General features: G+C 34.4%; 1 protein-coding gene across 7 annotated transcripts in view; it reads left to right on the forward strand.

The window, feature by feature from the left end:
* KDM4C (lysine demethylase 4C) overlaps positions 1-21,465 on the forward strand; it is a 261,863-nt gene that overhangs the window by 63,807 nt on the left and 176,591 nt on the right. The window contains exon 9 of one of the 7 annotated variants that reach the window (XM_069001140.1): positions 10,163-10,222. The exons of the other annotated variants lie outside the window; for them this stretch is intronic. Within the exon in view, the coding sequence (XP_068857241.1) occupies positions 10,163-10,189 (27 nt within the window). The 3' untranslated portion in view covers positions 10,190-10,222. Of the gene's footprint in view, positions 1-10,162; positions 10,223-21,465 lie in introns of those variants that run through there. 7 annotated transcript variants of the gene reach the window in all.

Below are 21,465 nucleotides of genomic sequence, written 5' to 3' on the forward strand. Positions count from 1 at the left end.
GAGAGGTGCTTTAAGTTTTAGCTACTCTTAATCATTTTCACCATCCTATGACTTTCATTTGTGGAATGCTCTTTACTGCTGAAAAAAATAATTGAATGGTATGAAATAGGGGCAACTAGCAGGTTTCTTCAGGCTTTTGTGAATTTTCTTGTTTTCCTGATGGTGCTACATTAATTTGAGTAGGCTGGAAGTGCGTGGCTTCATGAAGTGCATTTTTGAGTTTCCTTACTCCATTGGATTTTGCTACTGTTGATAAAGCAGATGAGTCAGTGGCTATTAGCTTGTATGTTTTCTAGCTATCTACTTTGATTTGTGCTGAGTAGGTAACTTGTGTGGGAAAAAAAGTTTGGTGTTCAGTTACCAGTCAGTATTGGTGAATAGAAATATGTACACATATATCTTCTGTGTGTCCAGGAGTCTGGTGATACTAGCAGTTTTGGCTAGGGATCTCTAATTCTTCTTTATACAGTTAGGATTATTTTAATTTATTTCCTTTCATTTTCCTCTGGTTACTGTTTTAATCCCCTCAGTGCCCTGTGTCTTGGTTTAACCCCAGCCTGAAGCAACGTGCTTGCTCCCCTTATCCCCTGGTAGGATGCGGAGGAGAATTGGGAAAAAAAAGGTAAACCCCATGGACTGAGATAAGAACAGTTTAATAATTGAAATAAACTATTATGATAATAAGAATTAAATGTGAGACAAGGAGAGAGAAAGGAATAAAACCCAAGAGAAAGTCTGCCAGTCAGCCAGATGTTGACTGATGATGTTGACTCATTCCACAGCCATGATCGGCCCCTCCTGGCCAATTCCCCTGAGTTTATACACTGGGCATGACATTCTGTGGTCTATCCCTTCATCCAATTCAGATCAGGTGTCACAGCCATGCTCTCTCCTGGCTTCTTCTGAATCCCCTTGCTGTCAGAGCATGGGAAACTGAAAAGTCCTTGGTGTGTAGAGTAAGCACAACTGAGCAAAAACCAAAACACATCAGTGTGTTACCAACATTATTCTCATACTGAATCCAAAACACAACACTGTACTGTCTACTAGGATGAAACTTAGTTCTATCCCAGCTAAAAAAAGGACCCCTGTCTGCTGCTTTTCCACATTCTTGTCTAGAGTCTCTCACAACTCTCAGACATCCCTTGTCCATGCTTTCACAAGCTTCCAGAGAAAGTACGGGCATTTATGAATACTGCTCTTGTTGCTTACTGTGTCTGTTTTGGGGGACCACTTGGTGACTTTCACTCACTATAAATGTATGTAAATTTTATTGCCTGCTCTCAGGGGTAGTGTCACACTAGGTGATTTTACTAGTCATTGTAATGATTCTTTTGTACTGCAACTACTTTTAAGACGTGATTTGTTTTCCGATGCTGGTGCTGGGAAGCTTTTTGTTATCTGATATGTAGAACCTGAGAAGTCTACCAACTTTTTGTACTTGAAACTAGGGGTACTTAAGTATTATTGCTCTCTTTCATAAAATTAAGTCAGTAATTACTCATGCATTCTTCAGTGGTAGCTGCTTAGCAACCGCTTTTTTTTTTGTTTTCTGTGGATAGGTTAGATCAAAGTGCTGGCCTGCAGGTTGTATTTTTCCCTTTGGTGGGATGAAGTGCAGTTGTTTTGATGTTAGGTTTGATGGATTTGTTTGCCACTGCATTCATTAGCTTCACATCAAAAAACTGACAGGCTGTTAAATGAAACTTTGGCTTAGATTTTCAGCTTGACTGTTTCAAGACCTATGTGAAGATATTTTGTTTTTGTGCTGCAGCAGCCTCAAGCAGTTATGACTGTTTCAAAGGGAAGAAAAGTTATTTAATATCTTGATTTATTTGAGTACAAGAGAGTCATTGTCTTGAAGATAGCCATGTCCAGCTTATGTTATCCAAACAGTGTATTTATTTTGAAATATATATCAACACACAATATGTATGATTTAACTAATTTTATCAGAGGAGAAATGATACCGCACAAAATCACTTCCACCTGTCATAATTTATTGAGGTAATATTTGTTTTTTAGTGAGGATTATGTTTAGGTTGCTTTTGTACAATAAGGTGTCTGCTCAAAAAGAAAAAAAAATACAACTCAGTTGTACCATTTTTTTTTTCAAATGTAGGTGAGTTAAATTTAAAGGTCTAGGTTTTAAAAGTATCTCCTTACCCCAACTGCAGTGTTTTAACGCTGAATGTCAGAAATAGCTATGTGCATATGCTCATGAGTTATTTACCTAGCAACTTAGTCTATTAGTTTGATTTTTAGAACTTCTTTTAAACACTGCGTGTTGATATATTTGATACCAGTCTGCAATAATACCAGCATCATTCATGTTGTACAAATGAATGTTTTTACTTGCTAGATCATAATTAGCCATCTTATATCATTGACTTGTCTGCTAATGAAATTTTACAAGGTTTCTGGAACCAGACATGCTTTCCATTTCTGGTCTGTATTGTTAGTCCACTACTTCAGAGCAAATCTTGTGCATTCTGCATTTTGACATTTCACTTTATAATCACAGCACCATTCTCTGCTTTGCAGTTTTAATGGGAATTTTCTGTTTTATTTTTTATTTCTTTTATATTGATCTGTTACTTTTTTTTTTTTTTTGCATCTTACTGCCATCATTTACTGCCTCTGTTCAGTTCTTATATCACAAATTCATAATTTCCTGAGAACAGCAGCTCTTAAAATTTCCTACTCCTGCACATTTCTGGATTTCTAGCACTGTGACATCTTGAATTAGGTATTAGATTTTAGGAGTAGAAAGGAATAGTAATGATCACAGTATTTTTACCTGTTCTAGTAGAATCATATTCTGTTGGGTTTTTTGCACCTTCCTCTTTTGGTAGAGCATCTGGTTATAAAGTCATAGGAAGTACCATATGGTGGTGTTCCTGTCTTCTCACAGTCTGAGCTATGTTATGTGCAAGTACTGTTATTGTCTGTGAGTAGTGTATTCTGTGGTTCTGAAGTTCCAGTGTATTCTCATGAATCTTTTCCAACACTAGCACAACTTTTTTTTCTGTGTGATGTGGAGTATGTGTAAATAGCATTATGCATGTATGTTTCTGGCACAGGGCTCTCATGCAAGTTGCTGCACTGTTTATTAAATAAAAGTCGAACCAACAATACTACCACTTCTTTTTTCTTACATGGAGCTTTGGTTAAGTAAGGAGAGGAGAATTCCATAAAGTAATATTTTAAATGTTGGAGTACATTCTGGCAACTGTGAGTGAGTAGAAATGATGGAATCTAATCCTCCTCTTCCTTTCTCTACATGATATTTAAGAGGTTCCATGTATCAGTGTAAAAAATGTACCAAGTTGGCATACTTTGTGTATGTTTAGAAGTTTTTGTTTTATAGCAGCTTTCACTTAACTTTTCTTTTTTAAAAGGAAACGTCAGTAATTTACAGTAAACTTGCCTTTTCAGAATATAATTTATATAAAATTTTGAGTAAATCAATACAGTTTGCCTTTCCTTACTTCTTGTGAGAATGCAGATTATATTTATCCTCAGTTTGCTGAGGAAAAAGTTTTGCCACTACGTACATTTCTATCTATATATTAATGTCATAGCCTGTAGAGAGATACTATTTTCATTCCAGATTTTTAAACAGAGTAGAATTTAATGCAGAAATTATTTTCGTAAATATGAGATTCATACGATGGACTCTTTGGGCTTGAATCAGCTGCTGAAACACAGGTGTCTGACACCATCTGAGATATTCTACCTTCCTATGTCTAGGCTGAAGACTACCAATCTCAACGAATCCAGTGTAATATTTAGAGCTCAGTCAGACATCGTATATACCAGAATGCGGTTCAGGTGTCAGTGCATGCCTGGGCAACTGAACTGGGTCACTTGTCATTGTATTCTTTTATTGATACTCTTTGCAAATGTAAGACTCAGTCTTAAAATTAACTGCACTCTCATACTCTGAGAGGAAGTCAGTTCTCTAGTCTTGCTAGATTAATTTTGTGTTTTGGCACTGGAAGGTGACCTATAGTGATAGGCCGAAAGGTGACTTAAATGTTAGGGTTAAGGTCTCTTAAAACTGCCACCACCCAACCTTTCTTCTCACAAAGCAAAACCTCCAAATACTACTACTAGTACTAGTTACATTTCTTTATTCATTTATTCAATTTGGAACCATTTCAATGCTGCATTTGAACCATCAGAGAGTTCAAGATACTAGAAACCATTCTGCTGTGTTCCTCCATGCAGTTTCATGTTGTCCTTGACATGGTTTGGAACTCAAATGTTTCTTTTATTGTTTTGTTTGTTACTGGGTTTTGTTAGGTTGTTATTCCATTTTTTTATTCCTTTTTCATCTCTTCTATATGTAGAGGTAAAACTTTGTATAAGGATGATTCTCACTCAGCTACCTAATGTGTTTACTGGGACCACCTACACCTCTGCTGGTCCTGTGGTAGGTACTGTAGTTGCTAGTTTGGTTCTCACTATTTTTCTGAGAGTCTGGGGAATATTATCTAAAAATGAAGAAGAGAGTAACAGTATCATATATTTGAAACACATGATTTATTTAGTTCCTGCTTCTGAAAGAAAACACTGTAAGTATAAATGCGCAATTCCTTGATTTAGAGCAGTAGAGAAGGCTTCTATGAATGAAGAGAAATAAATTATATATTCGCATCCTGAGGTAACTACACCAGGGTAAATAAAGCGTAGGCATTACTTCTAGTACCAGTGAGCTTATGTAGCCTAGCAGATATGTGAAACAGGAGCTGAACACACGCAGATGCCTCAGCTGCATGTTTAGTCTCCCCACTGTGATTGCTACTTGAAAGAGTAGAACTTGTTGATATGCTACAAGTTAGAAATTATTAAGCTTTGAAAGTCTTGAAAAGGGTCTTAAATGAACTGTGTAAATTGCACCGGTTTAATTTTGGATAAAACCCACAATGAAACATATTGCTATGCTTTAAAAAAGGAGGAGAAATAATTTTCTGAAATGTTTTATAGCAAAAAAAGTTGAATTAAGACCTCAGTGCTAGTGTGGTTGTGTTCAGTTTTTAAAGTTTGTCTTTCTGCCTGAAGTGCGAACAACCTTTATGTTGCTGGGAAAAATGGTAGAATCAATCACCTTGAAGGTGTCATCTTTTTCTGACAATATATAGAGTCACCTCTTAATTGATAAAATATTAATTGTGATAAAATATTAACACAAAAAAAATGCATTAAAGTTTTAGAGAATGTGCACTTCCATATGATTCATTACAAGACCTTGCACATGAAATAAGTTACTTCATTCTTTCATAACTAATGTAACCAAGTAAGTTCAGTTAAGACTGACTTTGTGTGTTCTCTGTATGTAATATGTTCTTATATGTTCAAAAACCATATCAGATAAATTATTGTCTTTTAGATCTTAATAACAAAATCACCTGATCTCACCTTTGCCATGTAACATCTGATGTTCTTGGGATTCTGAGGGAGAATTTTGACCTGAAGTTTCATATATTTCTATGTATCTATATGTAAAAAAACATTGTTTGCCCTAGAAAGCTAGAACAGTGCCTGCTTCTAAAGGGTAGTCCAGTTTAAAATATCCAGGAAACACCTGAATGAAAAATAAAAGATATTGTAGGCAGATTCATATTTTTGTGTGAGACGGGTATTCTGCCATGTACTCATCAAGTACTTGTCTTGTGAATGGAGAGAGTTGGTAACTTGAATAGAACTATTCAATTGCTTGTGTAATATGGGTCTCCACAATCGAATGGGCAGTGATAGTGTATTACCTTTGTACAGAAAAAGTCTGGAGAGTAAAGTGGATTTTTCTTACCCTGACTTTCTTGCTCAACTCCAATATGTAACCTAATAAGTACTTTGTTTCATAAAAATGATGTGTCTAGCACATAATGGCTAATTTAGAGTAGTGTGGAATTTTACTGACTGCTGTGCTGCTTAGAAAGTTGTTACAAAACAGTTTGACTTGGAAAAGCTTTGAATGCAAAGAGAATAAATTTAATGCGAATGCCTTTAATTGAATTTTGCTTAATTTAAATAATGTAATTTGTATTGATTATGCTGCTGCAGTTCATTTGGATTTTTGTTTTTAATTAAGATTCAGTAATCTTGTTTTACCTTCAAGAGCTATTCATAAAATTACTGTGAATAGAAAGCATGTTAATTAAGTTAACACTTATATACATTTATTAAACCAAAAGCATGTAATAATTTTTTTTCTCCATGAAGGCACTGTATACACAGTAATATTTATTAGAAGGACAACAGTGCAATTTTTCTTGAATTTTTCTTTTTTTCCCCCTTAGCAAGTCCAGCCTCAACAGTCCTCATATAGTCCTAGAACAACGTGGGTATATTTTTGCTCCACTTGCCTCAGAAGCTGCCAACACTACCTTCTGAAGCTGACGGGATGATTACTAAAGTGCAGCATGAGCCCGTAACTTCCTTGGGCATCCTGTAATTTGCTGTGGGATTTCTCCCTATTAGCTGGTGTCTGTGCAGCACTGAAACACAGTCTCAAACTTGAATGCTCGCATAATAATTTTCCGGCAAGGGAGTTGCCCGCTGATAGAACTGCCTATGTTGAGAGCAATCCACAGTGAAAGGCTGGCTGTATGAACTGAGGCCATAAATGCTGTGCTAAGATTTGTTGTTATTCCTTTGGTTTCTTCCCCTCCCTTTGTTAGGTCTGTTAGCAGGTTGAAAAGAGTTTGAGTCACGGTGGGTAATATACTTGCATTTTCTTATGAGTGTGCATGTAAGTCTTTGCAAATACTTGTGCAGACAAAAGCTTTCTAAGTGATAACCTTAAATACCAGGTTTTGAACTTTAACATTTAGTTTACCTGAATTCATTCAAAAAGCTGATCTGATGTTGACTCACGGAGTAGAAGTCTTTTTTGTTAGAAAGAAGTATTTCAGCTACTGGTAATGCAGTGGTACCAAGTAAATTCTGTCAGATAATTTGCCCTAAAGGGAGACCTTCTCCTTCTCCCCAGCTGCCTGCAAGGACCTTGTAGCGAGGTGGGGGTTGAGCTTTTCTCCAAGTCACAAGGACAAGAGCAAATGGTCTCAAGTTGCACCAGGGGAGGCTTAGATAAGACACTAGGAAACATTTCTTCATGGAAAGAGCTGTCAGGCATTGGCCAGGCTTCCCAGGGATGTGGCTGTGTCACCATCCTGAAGGAATTTAAAAGACCTGTGGATCTGACCCTTTGGGAATGCTTCAGTGGTGGCCTTGGCAATGCTGAGTTAATGGCTGGACTTGATTATCCTAAAGGTTTTTTTCAAAAGTTAATGATTCTATCTCTGAGCAAGAGCTGAAAAACAGTGAGCTAATCACATTTAAATGTTATAGCTGGAATCAAAGTTATATGGGATTTTGACAAACTAAGCAGAAACCGCCAGCAGTTTGTATCCTGAGGTACTTTCTGGGGTCTCATTTTTGGTCATTGTATCTCCTCAGAGTTCATTTATGGTTGGATTATTGGTACATTTAATTGTTCTTCATGATAAAATCATAGCAGTAAACAAGTCTGGGAATTTTTCCACGAGTTCTTTCTGCAGTTATGACTATTCCTGCCTGTATTCATGGGTTGGAAAGATAGTTGACAGTAAAATAATCTTCCTTTCCAAATTATTTCTTCAGTGCCTTTGTATGTGGGCACAGATTTGTGTGTTTGCCTAGCCTGTGGTTATGCTTGCCTTTCAAGTTTATGTGTGATTAAGCATTTTCAAAGTAATTAAAAATGATGTTGTGTAACAGCATTGTGAAGCAGCATAGTTGCTTATTTACCATGTTTATTCATCTCTTACTTCTCTAAGATAATGCACAGTGGGTCTCCCTGTCATTAGTGTAAACTGCTAATTGTACTTATTTGTTATTCTTGAGTGTCCCACTAGCCAAGATGATACAGCAAGAAATGAAGTACAGAAATCTGTGTTTAAAGTATTATACAGATGTACTATATGCAATTTGCAAGTATTAATGAGTCTGGTTTTATTAAACAATAATGCATTTGGATCTTTTGTGTAAGTGATCAGAAAATGTTTATGTTAAAAATACAATTCATAATGAAAATTACTTGCTTTGCTTTATCTTTTGCCCTTATGTAACTTATAAATGAATTAGTTGGTTATTTAATACAATGTTTAAACTATTTAGCATTTCTGTCTCTGTTCTGTTTTGTCATCAGTGGTAAAACAGTTGAAAATACATGAATATGTGCTAAAAAACCACAGAGGATTATTCCCATGATTAGATTTAACTCTGTTGATATTGTGAATCTTAAGAAACAAGACACAAGATGTTTACTGATAATGTAGGACTCTTGAAAGCAAGTTACAATTGATAGTTTTCTCAAAACTGATCTTTAATGAGAATGGTGAATTAATTGTTCTCTGCAAAGTCTGAAAGGCTGGTAATTTGCAGAAGAAAGTGTAAAGTCAGGTGACACACAAGTTTTGTTTTTTGAAGGCTTCCCTGGTGTGTAAAATATACATAATTTTTTGAAATTTTTAATGTAGTGAAATGAGGAAAACATTTTTTTAGAGTCTTTTTTTCTTTTTTTTTTCTTTTTTTCTTCTTTTTTCCCCCCTTTCCCTTTTTTTTAAAGTAAATCTTCTGTTTGTTACAGTAGTTCTCAGGATTTTGTTGCTTTTGGAAATAGGTTTTTACTGGTATGTTATGATGGTTTAGTCTAGGCAGAAACTGAATACAAGTTGTTTGCTGGATGTGAATGCATTATTTAAAGTTACAGCAAGTGAGAGTAAGAATTGTTTTAGTGGTATTAATGCATTTACTCTTAGAAGGAACATACCTTTATAAAAGGATATTTTAACAGTTCAGAGCTTCCTAGAGTAAGAAGTATTCTTCATAATTTTTCATGGACTGCATGTGTTTTGGTGAAGACCAGAGGATGTTGCAGGAATTGAAATTTTAGAGGCTTAGTTATGATTTGGAGTGGTCAGTGAAGGAGCATGATGTAGGTATGTACATGGTTATCTTTCTCAATTGTGTTGGCCATAATGGACAAAAGTTCTCAGTAGATGTGAAAGAAAACTAGGTTGTGTTTATAAGCAATCATACATAGTGTAGAAATTGAAATTATATGCTAAAGAGACTTAATTTGCCTTTATTTGTATTTAGAATTTATTGAAGAACTTTTCACTGTACTGTGACATGGTGGGTTAATCTATAAGGCCTCAGTACAGAGGAAAGTTACTCAGATTAACTAGTGTTTGAAATTTGGGATGTATTCAGGTGGAAAATAAATCTCTGCTGCCTTTCCTATGAAGGTTGAACCAGATGATCTTCTTGGGTCCCTTCTCTGTAGGACCAGACTTGAAATTGTATTTTATAGCACATTTATAGAAATAACATGTAATATAAACATAATAATAATTAATTACATGATAAAATTATGAAATAATTAATTACTTTGTACAAATATATAATATCTTTTGGATAATATGATACTTAATAATATGGAGATAAGTGCACGTATAGTACATTTATAGTACATTTCCTTTTAGGATAGATATTTAAGAGTTTTTTTTTGTTTTTGAAAAAAGAAATAGTGGTCAGCAGTATAGTAACAAAATGAAAAGGTGTTCACTTTGGTGGTTTAATTTTCTAATTGACTTCTATTTACAGCTTTGATGTGTCTATTTTATGACAGCTGAATATTTTTGTTTAGTCGCATCACTTACATATTTTAGTTGATTAGCTATCTGCTACTTAAGAAGGTCAAAGAAATACTAGTACTCTCATGGTACCTATTCTTTTTTCCTTTTGAAATAGTTCTTGTAGTCCTCTGGTATGTTTGAGCATTGTAAATAAAACATGTGTATGGGCAAGACAAAAATTACAGAAAATGACAACTCAAAGTGTTCTGTTTTATGTTGTCTTAAACTTGCTGAATGTTGGTGAAAGAGGCTTTTAAGACAGGAATAATGAAGAAAATTTGACACTAAGATGAATATAATTCTCTTTTATTTAGAATATGTTGTATGTACTATTTCCTTTTGTTTGTCCATTTAACCTCAGTCCTGAGCCCTTTTGTGGTTTAAACAAAACTAAAAGAGTATTAGTAAAACATCCTATTGAAAAAATGCAATATTGTTGTTCATATGCTGAGAGAACATACTGCCTTGTTTCCAAGGTGATATTATACTGTGTGTGCTGCTAATCGTTCCTCAAGAAGCATAGAAAGGAATCAGACGCCTGTGTAGATTTGCAATAAAATATGTGAAATGAGATGAAATTACTTAGTGTGATCTAATTGACACAGCGTAAAACTGAAGGTAAGGTAAAGAATTTGTGTTTTAGCACAACGAGGAGGTTTAATGGTGGAATGGAATTTAGGCTGTCATATGATCAACCTGAGCCTTTCAAACTATGTCTAACTGCATCTGCACTGCTCTTGTTTATTTGAACTATTGGTACTGAAGATATTAGTCCAGACGAGGGCAAAGCTAAAGTAAGCAACACACTTGTAAACTCTTCCCATACAAGGTGCTGAATTAGGTGGCTCACAGTTTTCCCTCGCTCCAGCAGGTGTTAATGACACAGTAGCATTACCAGCAGTAAGCTTTACTGTTTGTAAAAAAGAGCAATTTTAAAAGGCATCAAGAATTTGTTCCAACTAATGATTAAAATATTTATAAATGTAAATCTATTTAAGCAAGATAATATCTGGAGGCTATATAAGAGCATACTGGTTGATCTGTAATTTATGGAACTATATTTCATCATCAAACAGTCTGTATAGACTGAAAATAACCTCTTCTATATTGTTCTGTTTTAAAATCAGCCTTCTAAAGTCAGTGTGGAGAAGATTGTTTTTCTTATTGATAAATTAAATATAATTTCTTACTCATTTCAAGGAAAAATGGTATTAATAATACACAACTTGAATGGACAAACATTTTCATATAGCAAGTGATTTTAAGTGAGATCATGCAGGTAAATCTATCTTACAGTAACATGAAATTAGCAATGTTTATTTTTCAACTCTTGGAAGAAACCCCTAATATTTACATATTTTCTTGTCTTCAGATCTCTTTTATATTGTTTTTTTCCCTGAAAATCCTTTGTAAAAGAAAAATTTTGGGTGTCTTGGAATTATATAATAACAAAACAAATATTTGAGTTTCAGTAACAGATGTTACTCATATTTGTATTGGAGCACAAGCTCTGATTTTATATATCCAGTTTTAGCTGTTCATCAGCAGAGGGCAATATAACTACATATATTTCCTTGAAAGAATTTAATTTGTTGATCTTTTTATTTCTAGTTTTAACTAAGGGAGCACCTACTTGTAAATACTGAGAAAATATGTGACCTCATGATGAAAAAGCAATGAGCTGTAGTATTAGTATTCCTTACACACTTTCAGAAGCCTATATAAACTTCCTGGTAGTTGTACTCTGTGGGATGTGTTCCCTGAGTTCATAAGCAGACAGAAAACGTCCAGGTTTTACGGAGATAGCAAAATGTATTTTTACTTTTCCACTGGATTAGCTGATACACCCTCAGCAATTAGCTCATGCAACCCTTGTTTGTTATTTGTTTGTTTTCTTTTTTGTTTGTGGGTTTTTGTTTCTTTGGTCTAGGATATATATATTTTTTCCCTTGGGACAATCTCATGCAAAGCTTGAGATGCTTTTTACATCTGTTTCAGTTTTATTGTAGGATTAAATCCCTTATGAAGAACTTGTAGTACTTGATAGACTCTCAGTACATGTATTGTAAATTAAGTGTAGTGAGAAGCTGTGCTGTGATAATTAAGAAAAACTAGATTCAGGCCTTCATTTCAACTCATTCATTCTGGATGTTAGAAGAAGAGTTTTGTTTTATGGCTGGGGTGGTAAAATGAGCCTTTACACTCCTAAGGAAGCATGTGCATCATAACCTTCAAGAGTACATCATGTTAATACTAATATGTTATGATAGTTCTTTGATTTTTATGCTGCCATTTAAATTTCCATTTCGTTCTTCTTTCAGGACATGTCAGGAATCCTAAAATGGATGTTCATATGTGGCAATTTTTTTATTTTTGGAAAATCTGCTTCACTATTTCTAATGCTCTTGAGGCATATTCAGAAAGACTTCAGACATATGGTTTCTTGTTTTTCATCTTCTCCTTTGGGCATCAAACATTCAAAGAGTCTACTTTACTGTCAGAGCATAAATACAATTCCTGCTAACAGCCTGGGACAGGCAGCATTTACCAGTGTTAAAACACAAGGCTAGGATTAAAATATTTTGAGTTTCAGCTCCTGCTCTGCCCTTGGCTCACTGCATGACCTTAGGCAGTAGCATCCCTCTCTTTACTTTGTTTGAAATACCTTAGATAATGCTGGCCTTCCTCTATTAGCAAAATTGTTTTGTAGATTAATTTGCCTCTCTTTAAGCTGTAATATTTAAATTGCAAATGACAATAGAACTCCTTTAGGTACTACATGCAGATAAAAATGGCAAAAAAGATCATAAAGAATATATGTTTTTGGTAATAGCTTTTGCATTCAGTTTTTTTGCACCGGTATTTGTACTTGTGTTCTAGTTCCAGATCTGCCCCTAATTACAGGATTTGATTAAATCGTTCAGTCTTTACACTATCACTCTGATGCAAAATGGGAATAAATTCAAATCAGCTTCAGCAGGTATTGAAGTGTTAAGCTGGGATACATAAATGCAAGTAATAATTATTATGGCTTTAAAATTTTTATTTAGAAAATTCCTGCAGGATTTTTTTTAGTGCATAAATACAGTGCTGATTATATGGTTATATCTTGCAACGTACATGAATGGTTAATTAAATAAAGCATAGTTAGATGGTCGAAAAGAACACGGTATCTATGCAAATGTAACTGGCAACATGTAAGTTAGGTAAATAGTTTAAAAATCACTGTTCTAAAGCACCTTAGACTTTTCCTTTATGCTAAGAGGATACATTTTTTAAAAAAATCATTAGTTGCAGGGAATGTAAAGACAGCTTTACAGAAATCTGCAGTTGGTGATTTTGTTAGCCATTCTTACAGGGTTAAGTGGAAAAAGAAGAAGCTAGCACAATAAACTGTATGACTTTCAAAGCTAAACCATTGTCAATCTCAGTGATATGTCCAAGCACATGTATGTGAAAATTTCCTGTGTCTTGGTAGAGAATGTCTTGAAATGTAAAAAATAGATAAGTTATCATACCACCATAGCTTTAGACACTTGGCATTGTGCCATGCTCTAAGAAAAAGGACAATTGCCTTAAAATTTTGATGGTTTGATTTTGATCCTTGTTATTAAAATGTTAATGACCAAATATGTATGATGCTGCTGTTTTATAATTATTTTATATGTGATATTGAACAAATTACAAAAGAGTTTATTTTGAAGACTGTAGAACAAGTTGAGACATAACTAATTTTATTAGGCACGTTTCCATTAAAATATTAAGTGTCCAGAGTGCTTATTTAACGTCGTGATTGGTGGATAATGAATTTAGTGTAGATGTTCTTTAGTAGTAATGTACTAGGTAGACTTTCAAAACATATTGCCTTAGTTCCCTCTGTTTTAGCAGCAAACATTTTATATTATTGGAAAATACGATTTGTGAAGAAAGCTGGTAAACTAGTCATGAACAAATGTATCTGTAGCATTCTACTCGGTCTCTTAGAACCTACTTTAAAACGGAAGTAATGATGTGATAAGCTTGTTCTCAGAAATATATTTTGAACTGGTTATTCCATAAGAGTTTATTTTAGGTAGTTCTACTTAGAATAGTCATGTTTACTTATTAAAAGGTTTGGGTTTTTATTTTTTTTTAACTTCATGTCGCAAACTTCATTTAGCTATTTGTATAATTAAACTTGTATTTATGCAACTCTAATGCAAGAGAAAGGAAAAGTACAGCTACAAGTGTGGGGTTTTTTTGTGGTCATCTTTTTTTATTTTTGTAGTCGTTTCTGGGACTTCAGCCAGCTATAACTGGAGGTATATATTAAGTATCACTGCTCCTATACTGTGTGATCATGATATGGCATAGATTATTATGATAAAAAACATTCATGCCCCACATGTAGAATACTTGTGTTTAGAACTATTGGGTAGCAAAGAAAATAACAGGATTCTGGTTTTGTGTTGTTGTCTTTTTTTTTTTTTTCGTGGGTCTCCTCCTCTTGTCTCTTTTTTTCCCTCTCCCCATACCCTATTTTTTTGTTGACTTTCTTGAGAACAGTATTGTTTCAAGTTTTTTTCTTACAGAATTAATGGGGATATTTTAAATTAACTTGTTCTGCATTAGTTGTCTGATCTCAAAACTGCTGATTCAATTTTTATTATCTTAATTACGTAAGACAAAAGGCTGTACATCTGTCCAGTGAGAATATGGCTTATTTAGGTGACAACGCTTGTGCCACCTGCCTCTTACCAAGTGGTTTGCAATTTGAACCTTGGACTTGATCAGCTATGCTTTCGGACACTGAAATGAGACAATAAAAATTCAGGACCCTTTCCCTTCACCTGTTCAGGTGTAGAATGCAGAGTTTGAGATACATGTTTTCCTAGAAGTGTTAAGGTGCTTGGATACCTCCTTTTGGTTACCATCCTAAATGATACATCCCGTCTTACCTTGAAAGAAGCTGGGGTAGGAAGTAATCTTAAAGAAAATTAGCATTTAATTCTCACATGATTGACAGTTTTGATTCCTCTTGTGCCTGGTTTGCATTTCTCTGCACATACTGATTTGCACATCTGTACTCCTTTTGTACTTTACTGAATATATGTGCAAGCTGAGGCACACTACGTGTGACGTATCAGTAGATTTTGGTGTCCTAATGATTCCATATTAAGTCTTTTCTTAAAGGAAGATGAAACACGAGTTGAATTCCGTGTACGTTGCTGAGGAGAAAGGGAAGGTTTTTGAAAAGAAGCCTGTATAAAATAGGGTGAGGGAAGTACCTTTCCCTGTTCTCTGCATAGAGAAGAAGAGATGCTTGGGCTTTAAGTATCAGTATTAGTATCCTACTGCACCTTGGTCTCGGGGATCCTCTGCCAAAAAGCTGCATTTTCTGCATGGTGTGCTTTTGGATACCTGTTACATTCTACTGTCCTTAATGCTGGTTTTGGGTCTGATATGTACACAGTAATTTGGTATATGGTTTTTTGATGTGTACTTGAATAGAATGAAAGGCTGACCTGTAGATATATATTGGTGTTGCACAGATTCCCAGAAAGGGGCATTGTGGTGATTAATGAGAGGAATACAGCAGTCCATTACCAGTTTCATGTCAGTCGGCAGCATGAGGGTGCTGTGATATGAATAAGGACGTTTAATCCAGAATGCCTCCTAAAAATTAAATGAAATCTTATGCCTCACATAAGGAAAAGAATGAAGTCCTGTGCAAAGTCTGTTTTCATTGAGTTGGAACTTGGTATTCCCAAAGTCAGGAAGAGACAATAGATTTATTTTTTTTTTTTGGTAGTGAAATGTCATATTTGTTTTTACATCAGGGTTTCTGCTTTCTATACAATATCATTGGTGTACCAATTTTCAAATTGGACTTGGATTTTTTTTTTGATAATGGGTTTTTTGACTTTAACTCTGTATCCTTAAAATGCAATTGTTTACTATGTTTCAAACTACTTTGTCTGTTACCAGAAGTACAGATGATGGAAATTGCGGGATGAAAGTGAGTATGAATTTATGGGTTTTTTCATGTTTCTAGGTGTAGGACACTATTCAAAATATGTTATATTTGAACTTCTATCTTGCAATAATTTTAACTGTTATTTGACTATTAATTTGGTATTATTTTAGATTTAAACTTAAAAAAGGATAGGTTGTATCTTGTTTGTCACATTTTCTCATTTTAATGATGTCCATGTTTTGTGACAGCTGATAATTCATTTCCAAATCAAATTCTCTTCTCTGCCTGAATCTATTAGAGCATGTTAAGAAAATGCTATTTGGTGCATGTTCTCTGAGGCTATAGTCAGATGTCTCTTTTTTTTTCCTTCAGTTTTGCTGTCTTAATGGGAGTAATCTCAGCACTGCTGGGTTCCTTGGCATTTTTTAATAAAATCATTGCTTTTACAGAAGCAGATACTTGGCAGAAAACAGACAGTCTTTTATTTTGCTATGATAATACATAGGCCAACTAGTGAATTTGTTTGAAACAAACAAAGGTAGTGTTGGAAGAAAAATGTGAACAAAGTTTCATATTCGTTGACTTTGTTTTAAGTCTTGATAACTTATTCAATATTATTTTAAAATGTTTGATCTTATGGCAAGGGAATCCAAATATTGTAAAAAAATTCACTTCAGAGACCTTTAGCCCATTGCTATGTTTAAGATTAATCAAAAGGATCAAAAGGAGATATCCTAGTATCCTGTATTTCTTTTTTTTTAATTAGGAACTTTATTATATATCAGCCAAGCTTAACTTCAAATGTATATTTACACACCTTTGAGTGTGTACTTTACTCAGAATGAAGTAGTGAGTAATGGTCGATAAAGGTCACTAAATGGAAACTACCTGCATCATTTGATTGCTGTCTTGCTGAAAGTAAGATATATTAAAAAATGAAGATAATATTTGAGAATGTAAGCTCTTCCACATACACCGTATTTCAAGGAAAACCATATGCCAAACAGTTTTAAACTTTTTTCCCCACAATACAAATCAAAATGTTGATCACTTTCCAGAAACTGTTTTGGGAATATGGTTATTCCTTAAAAGCATGTCCCAAGATGCAGAAAAATGGTGTTGATGATTTGCTATTCATGAATTTCATGTGCTTGGTGCTGTGTGCCAGCATGCTGTCTGTAATTTTTAATTCTTGGTGTTTAGGTAGAACTTGGGCATGTATGGGAAGTATGGGAAATCTGCAATACAGGGAAATTGTGTTAGAGTTCAGTCAGTTCTGTGTGATTTGTGTCTTGAGCTATTATGTGTTCTATTTTAGAGTTTCCTAGACTAATTGTAGTTAGATATTCTACTTGGGAATGATTTTGAGACAGAGGTACCACCTTTTTATGGTTTTATATTACATATGAAACGAATATTTGCTACCAAATCTCAGTCATCTTCCAAAGATTCTGTGAGCCCTCATTTAATTCTTTGCAATGTAGATTGGAATTAGCTTGTATACATGTAATTTTTAGTCTTTGTATGTTAAAAGTGAAGAAAATGTGTGATGGGGGCTTTTAACTGCTTAAGTTATAGAAACTGTTATTTCATTAAAAAAAAAATCCATTTTCTAAACATGTCCAATATATTTTTTTCAGGAAAAGCTCTCCAGAGGGGTTGGGGCGAGAAGAAGTAGGTTGTTCAAACACTTTGCCTCTAAACTGATTGAATGCACTTTCTCTCTTTTCTAAGACAACATAGTTGTCTATGAGCCTGTGGCATAGCTCATACCAAGTGTATTCATAAATTTCTGACACCTATATAAGAACAGCAGAAATACTGAATAAAAGCATTATTCAGCATTTCTTTGGCATAGCCATTTAATTATTTAATTAAACATACTTCTTTTAATAGTGTCCCTTGGGCAGTTCTACCAGCCTTTATTGACAGTGATGGCTTGGTTTACATGACCTGTGTGATTTCTACACATTGTTATCTTTGCTTTAAGTTCAGGTGTGTCTTACACTGGTTATAGGATGTTGGAAATAAAATTCCTCCCATTGTTTTTTTATGGCGAGTGTGCCTGTGACAGTTTCCTTGTCGGTTTTGCTGGGGATGTCTGAGCTTTTAAGTATGAGCTCCTGTGTTTTAAACAAAGTGTCCTTGTCTGGGACTGTAGCCTGGTGAGACCAGCATGGAGAAAGCGGCTCATTGCTTGTATGCTGGTGGTGAGTGACCATACCCAGGAATAGGTCACATAGTGATATTTGGCACAGAATTTCCATGTGTGTGTCTCTGTGGCTGTAGGATACATAGCTTTCAACCAAGATGAGAGTTTTATGAATGCACAGTGTGTCTTCTGAAGAGCACATGCAGTTTGGCATCCTGTGTGTGAAAGTGTTCTGTGACTGAGAGGTTTTACACAGCAGGAAGGCTTTACTGAGACTGGTGAATGGCACTGTACCCAGAGCCCTGTTTGCTGCACGAAGTTCCCTGGGACATTACTTTTTTCTCTTTGCAACATAGTTTTAGCAGCAGTAGAAAGAAATAAAAGAACAAAATAAGAGAATAATAACTACAAAGCAATAGATGGAAAAGGTAGGGGAACAGAGATAATGAGAGAAATGTGGGAAACAATGAATACAGAGAAAACAAAGAGGGAAAGTGGTCTGGGAAGAATTCTTTCTTTAAAAGGACATAATTGTGGGAAAGGAGGCTGGGGGTTTTTACTTTCTTCTATTTCTTTCTGTGACAGAAGTGTTTATGTGCATGGGTAACTACAATTTTAATAAATGCTTAATAAAATTTGCATGCTCTGTTTAAATAGCAGCAGTGATCATGGCTTAGGCTGGAATTCTGCGTACTTTTCTCTGTACGTTTTGCTTTGTGCACTGCATAGACTACGAGCTTGTTGAAGTTCATTACATAGCTGTGTTTGAAAGTCTTGTTCTTGTGTTTTCTCCATGACTGCTCCTTGATCATAAAGAAGCACATTGTGTCTCTGTGAATATTTGAAAGCATTTTTGTTTTATTCTGGCACTGTGTTCTTTTCTTTACTTGTTCTTCTTCTTATTATTTTGTTATTCATACTCTGAACAGGTGAGAGAGACCTTTTCAAAAATCATTATTTGCCATCAAACAATAAGATACAGGGTTCTATTTGCAATTTGCCGAATCAGCTATTATCATAGCTGCTAAAGCTTAGTATGTATTTTAGATTAAAATAATTATTTTGAACAGCTTTCTTTGTGTTTCTTAAAAATAGAAATCAGTTCCTTAAATTTCAGTAGACAACCAATTAAAACTGGGAAGATTTCTTTAGTGTAACTTAAAACAATTGAGAAAATACTGTGTTTTTGTCAATGAGATGTAAAAAATTAGTCCTAAGTAACAGAAACAACTCCTTAGTCTAGCAACTAAGAAGACTAAACAAACCATACCTACTTTTATAGGGCTGAGTATTTTAATCCTGTGTCACATTCTACTGAGTAGCTTTGTTTAGTCCAAGTTTATTTATATAAAAAGTTTTGGTGGAAAACATTATTCACTGAATCATGAAACAACCAGTAAAACTTTCGTGCCTGCATGTTCTTGTCTGAATTTGCACACAGGAATTATAAGAGCTGTCATTTCCATAGAGAGAACTCTACTTTGGTAGAAAAAAGGAGATGTGTTTGCTGATTTGTTGATAGAAACTTCTGGAATGAGGTAATTTCTGAAGAAGAGTCACAAAGATGAGCATGTTGACAAGCTCTAGTGGTGCTGCTGGTAATGAAAGTGCTGTTTTGAGGAATTATGTTACAGCATCCAAGAAAGGAGCTGTTTACTAGCAAGCAAACAAAATGAAAAATAATGGTGAAGAGATGGGAGAAGTGGAAAGTACGTATCTTTCCTCAGGTACATTTCTTAGCTGTCACTGGCATGTAATATGCTTCTGTTTTACATTTAACAGAATTAACTTACACAATAGATGCAAACAGCTATAGGTTCTAAATAATAAAATGATAATAGAATGTAAAGGATGTCTTTAGTGAATATGCCTTTTTTTTTTCCTGAAAAGGATGACTTTAACTATCAGACCAAAAAAACCATTTATTAAATGTGAATAAAAATATTAGTGGTGAAGGGAAATTAAGGATTCAAACATATTTGACCAAGAGAATTAAATGCAGTCTAATTTGAGTTCATTTGAAATAGCAGATTTCTTGAATTCATTTTTGTTCCATTTAATTGCTATGATAATTGTGAAATTTGTATGTGAAGTGATTCACTAATACTTCAGAAAGCACTTAGTATCAGAAGAATTTTCATACTTCACTTTTAAGACTGTTTTATTGAAATCCGGGTCCTGTGTTTGACTTCACAAGTTCTAGGAAAGATGGGGGATGTGGGCAATCCATTTTACTTTTCTTTGAACGCAAAAGTGCTGAGAATATTTTCAGCTTCATTTGTAACAACTGTCAGGTATGAAAAAGCAGCAGTATCTGACCACTTATATATTCAGTCTTATTTTTTTAATTGTTTGAGAAATGCATGTGATCAGAAAAAGGCTGCTAGGCAGAATATGTTCTCTTTAATAGTGTAAAATATGTTGCATAAAGGAAAAGGAAAATTAAGATCAGTGATCTTTTAATGTTTATAATTATTTACCATATTTTGCTTTCTGTTGCAGTAACTTGCTAATAGTATTAAGTGTAAGAGTTAAACATTGATTTTTATGGAAATAATTTGTATAAAAATATAACAGGAGTAAATTCACTATGCATTTTTAAAGAAGTTTTATTGTTATCATCAGAGTGCTAAAGAGAAACGTTCTTGAGGGCATGTAGGATGAGAAAAATCATCCTACCTGATATTGTTAGAAATTTCTTGGTGGTATTTTTAACATTTATCAGTGTGTCTTTCTTATGCGCCTTAGGGAAACCAGTGTTTACTTTTTATAAAGCTCTGATATGATAATCCACAGTCGTCTTTTGGTTGTCTAGTGGATCCGCTGTGCAAAGAAAATGCAATCTCTTGTGTTAAGGGAAAAGATATTTATTTGTTGGTGCGGTGGTGAGGTCTTCTTTTGGCCAATGACAGCAGAGAGCTTTTGTGAATTAGGCTCATGTATACTTCTGGAAATTCCAGAACATACCTGCCTGCATATCTAGGTGTATAAAATTTATATTAATTTTAAAAATTAATCTTCAGGAAGATTTTTTACTTCAGATTATGCATTAGATTTAAGTCCCTTTTTTCTGTATTTTAACACATTCTAATTGCTAAAAGTACTTTTTACATGAGGAAAAAAAATGTATTTGGAAACAAAGATACTAAATCTCTCCTTCAAAAAGACACTAAAATATATGTTAATTAGATAAGTTTTTCTAGTGCCATACTTGTGACAGAAGTGTGTGAATTAATATACTGCATTCTCTACAGAGACAATATAATCTCTGGGGTGCCGTTTGGACTATTTAGGTAAAAACTTTTTCAATTCAGTTACATAAATGAGATGAGTAAAGCCTGTAAGGATAGCTCTCAAGGCTGAGTTTTAAAAAATAGGTGCAGGGCTGTTCTTGGTGTCTGGACCACACATTTGACAGTATTTGTATAGTAAAATTTCTAACATCCTGTGTAATCTTCCAGGAAAAAGAAAGCTTGGCACAGGTTCTTCCTCAGCATATAGGTTATTAGCATGTAGTGGTTGCTTTTTAAAAATTCTTTCACTGGTTTTCCCTTGTTGCTTTTGTGTTTGTGGGCATAAACTCATCATGCACATATCTGAGCTGCTCCACTTCTGAGAGCTAGGGATCTTACAGCCTTGGAGATTTTCTCGGAGTACTTTTGTCATCTTCA

This window comes from Aphelocoma coerulescens (assembly GCF_041296385.1).
Source record: "Aphelocoma coerulescens isolate FSJ_1873_10779 chromosome Z unlocalized genomic scaffold, UR_Acoe_1.0 ChrZ, whole genome shotgun sequence".
NCBI lineage: Eukaryota > Metazoa > Chordata > Aves > Passeriformes > Corvidae > Aphelocoma > Aphelocoma coerulescens.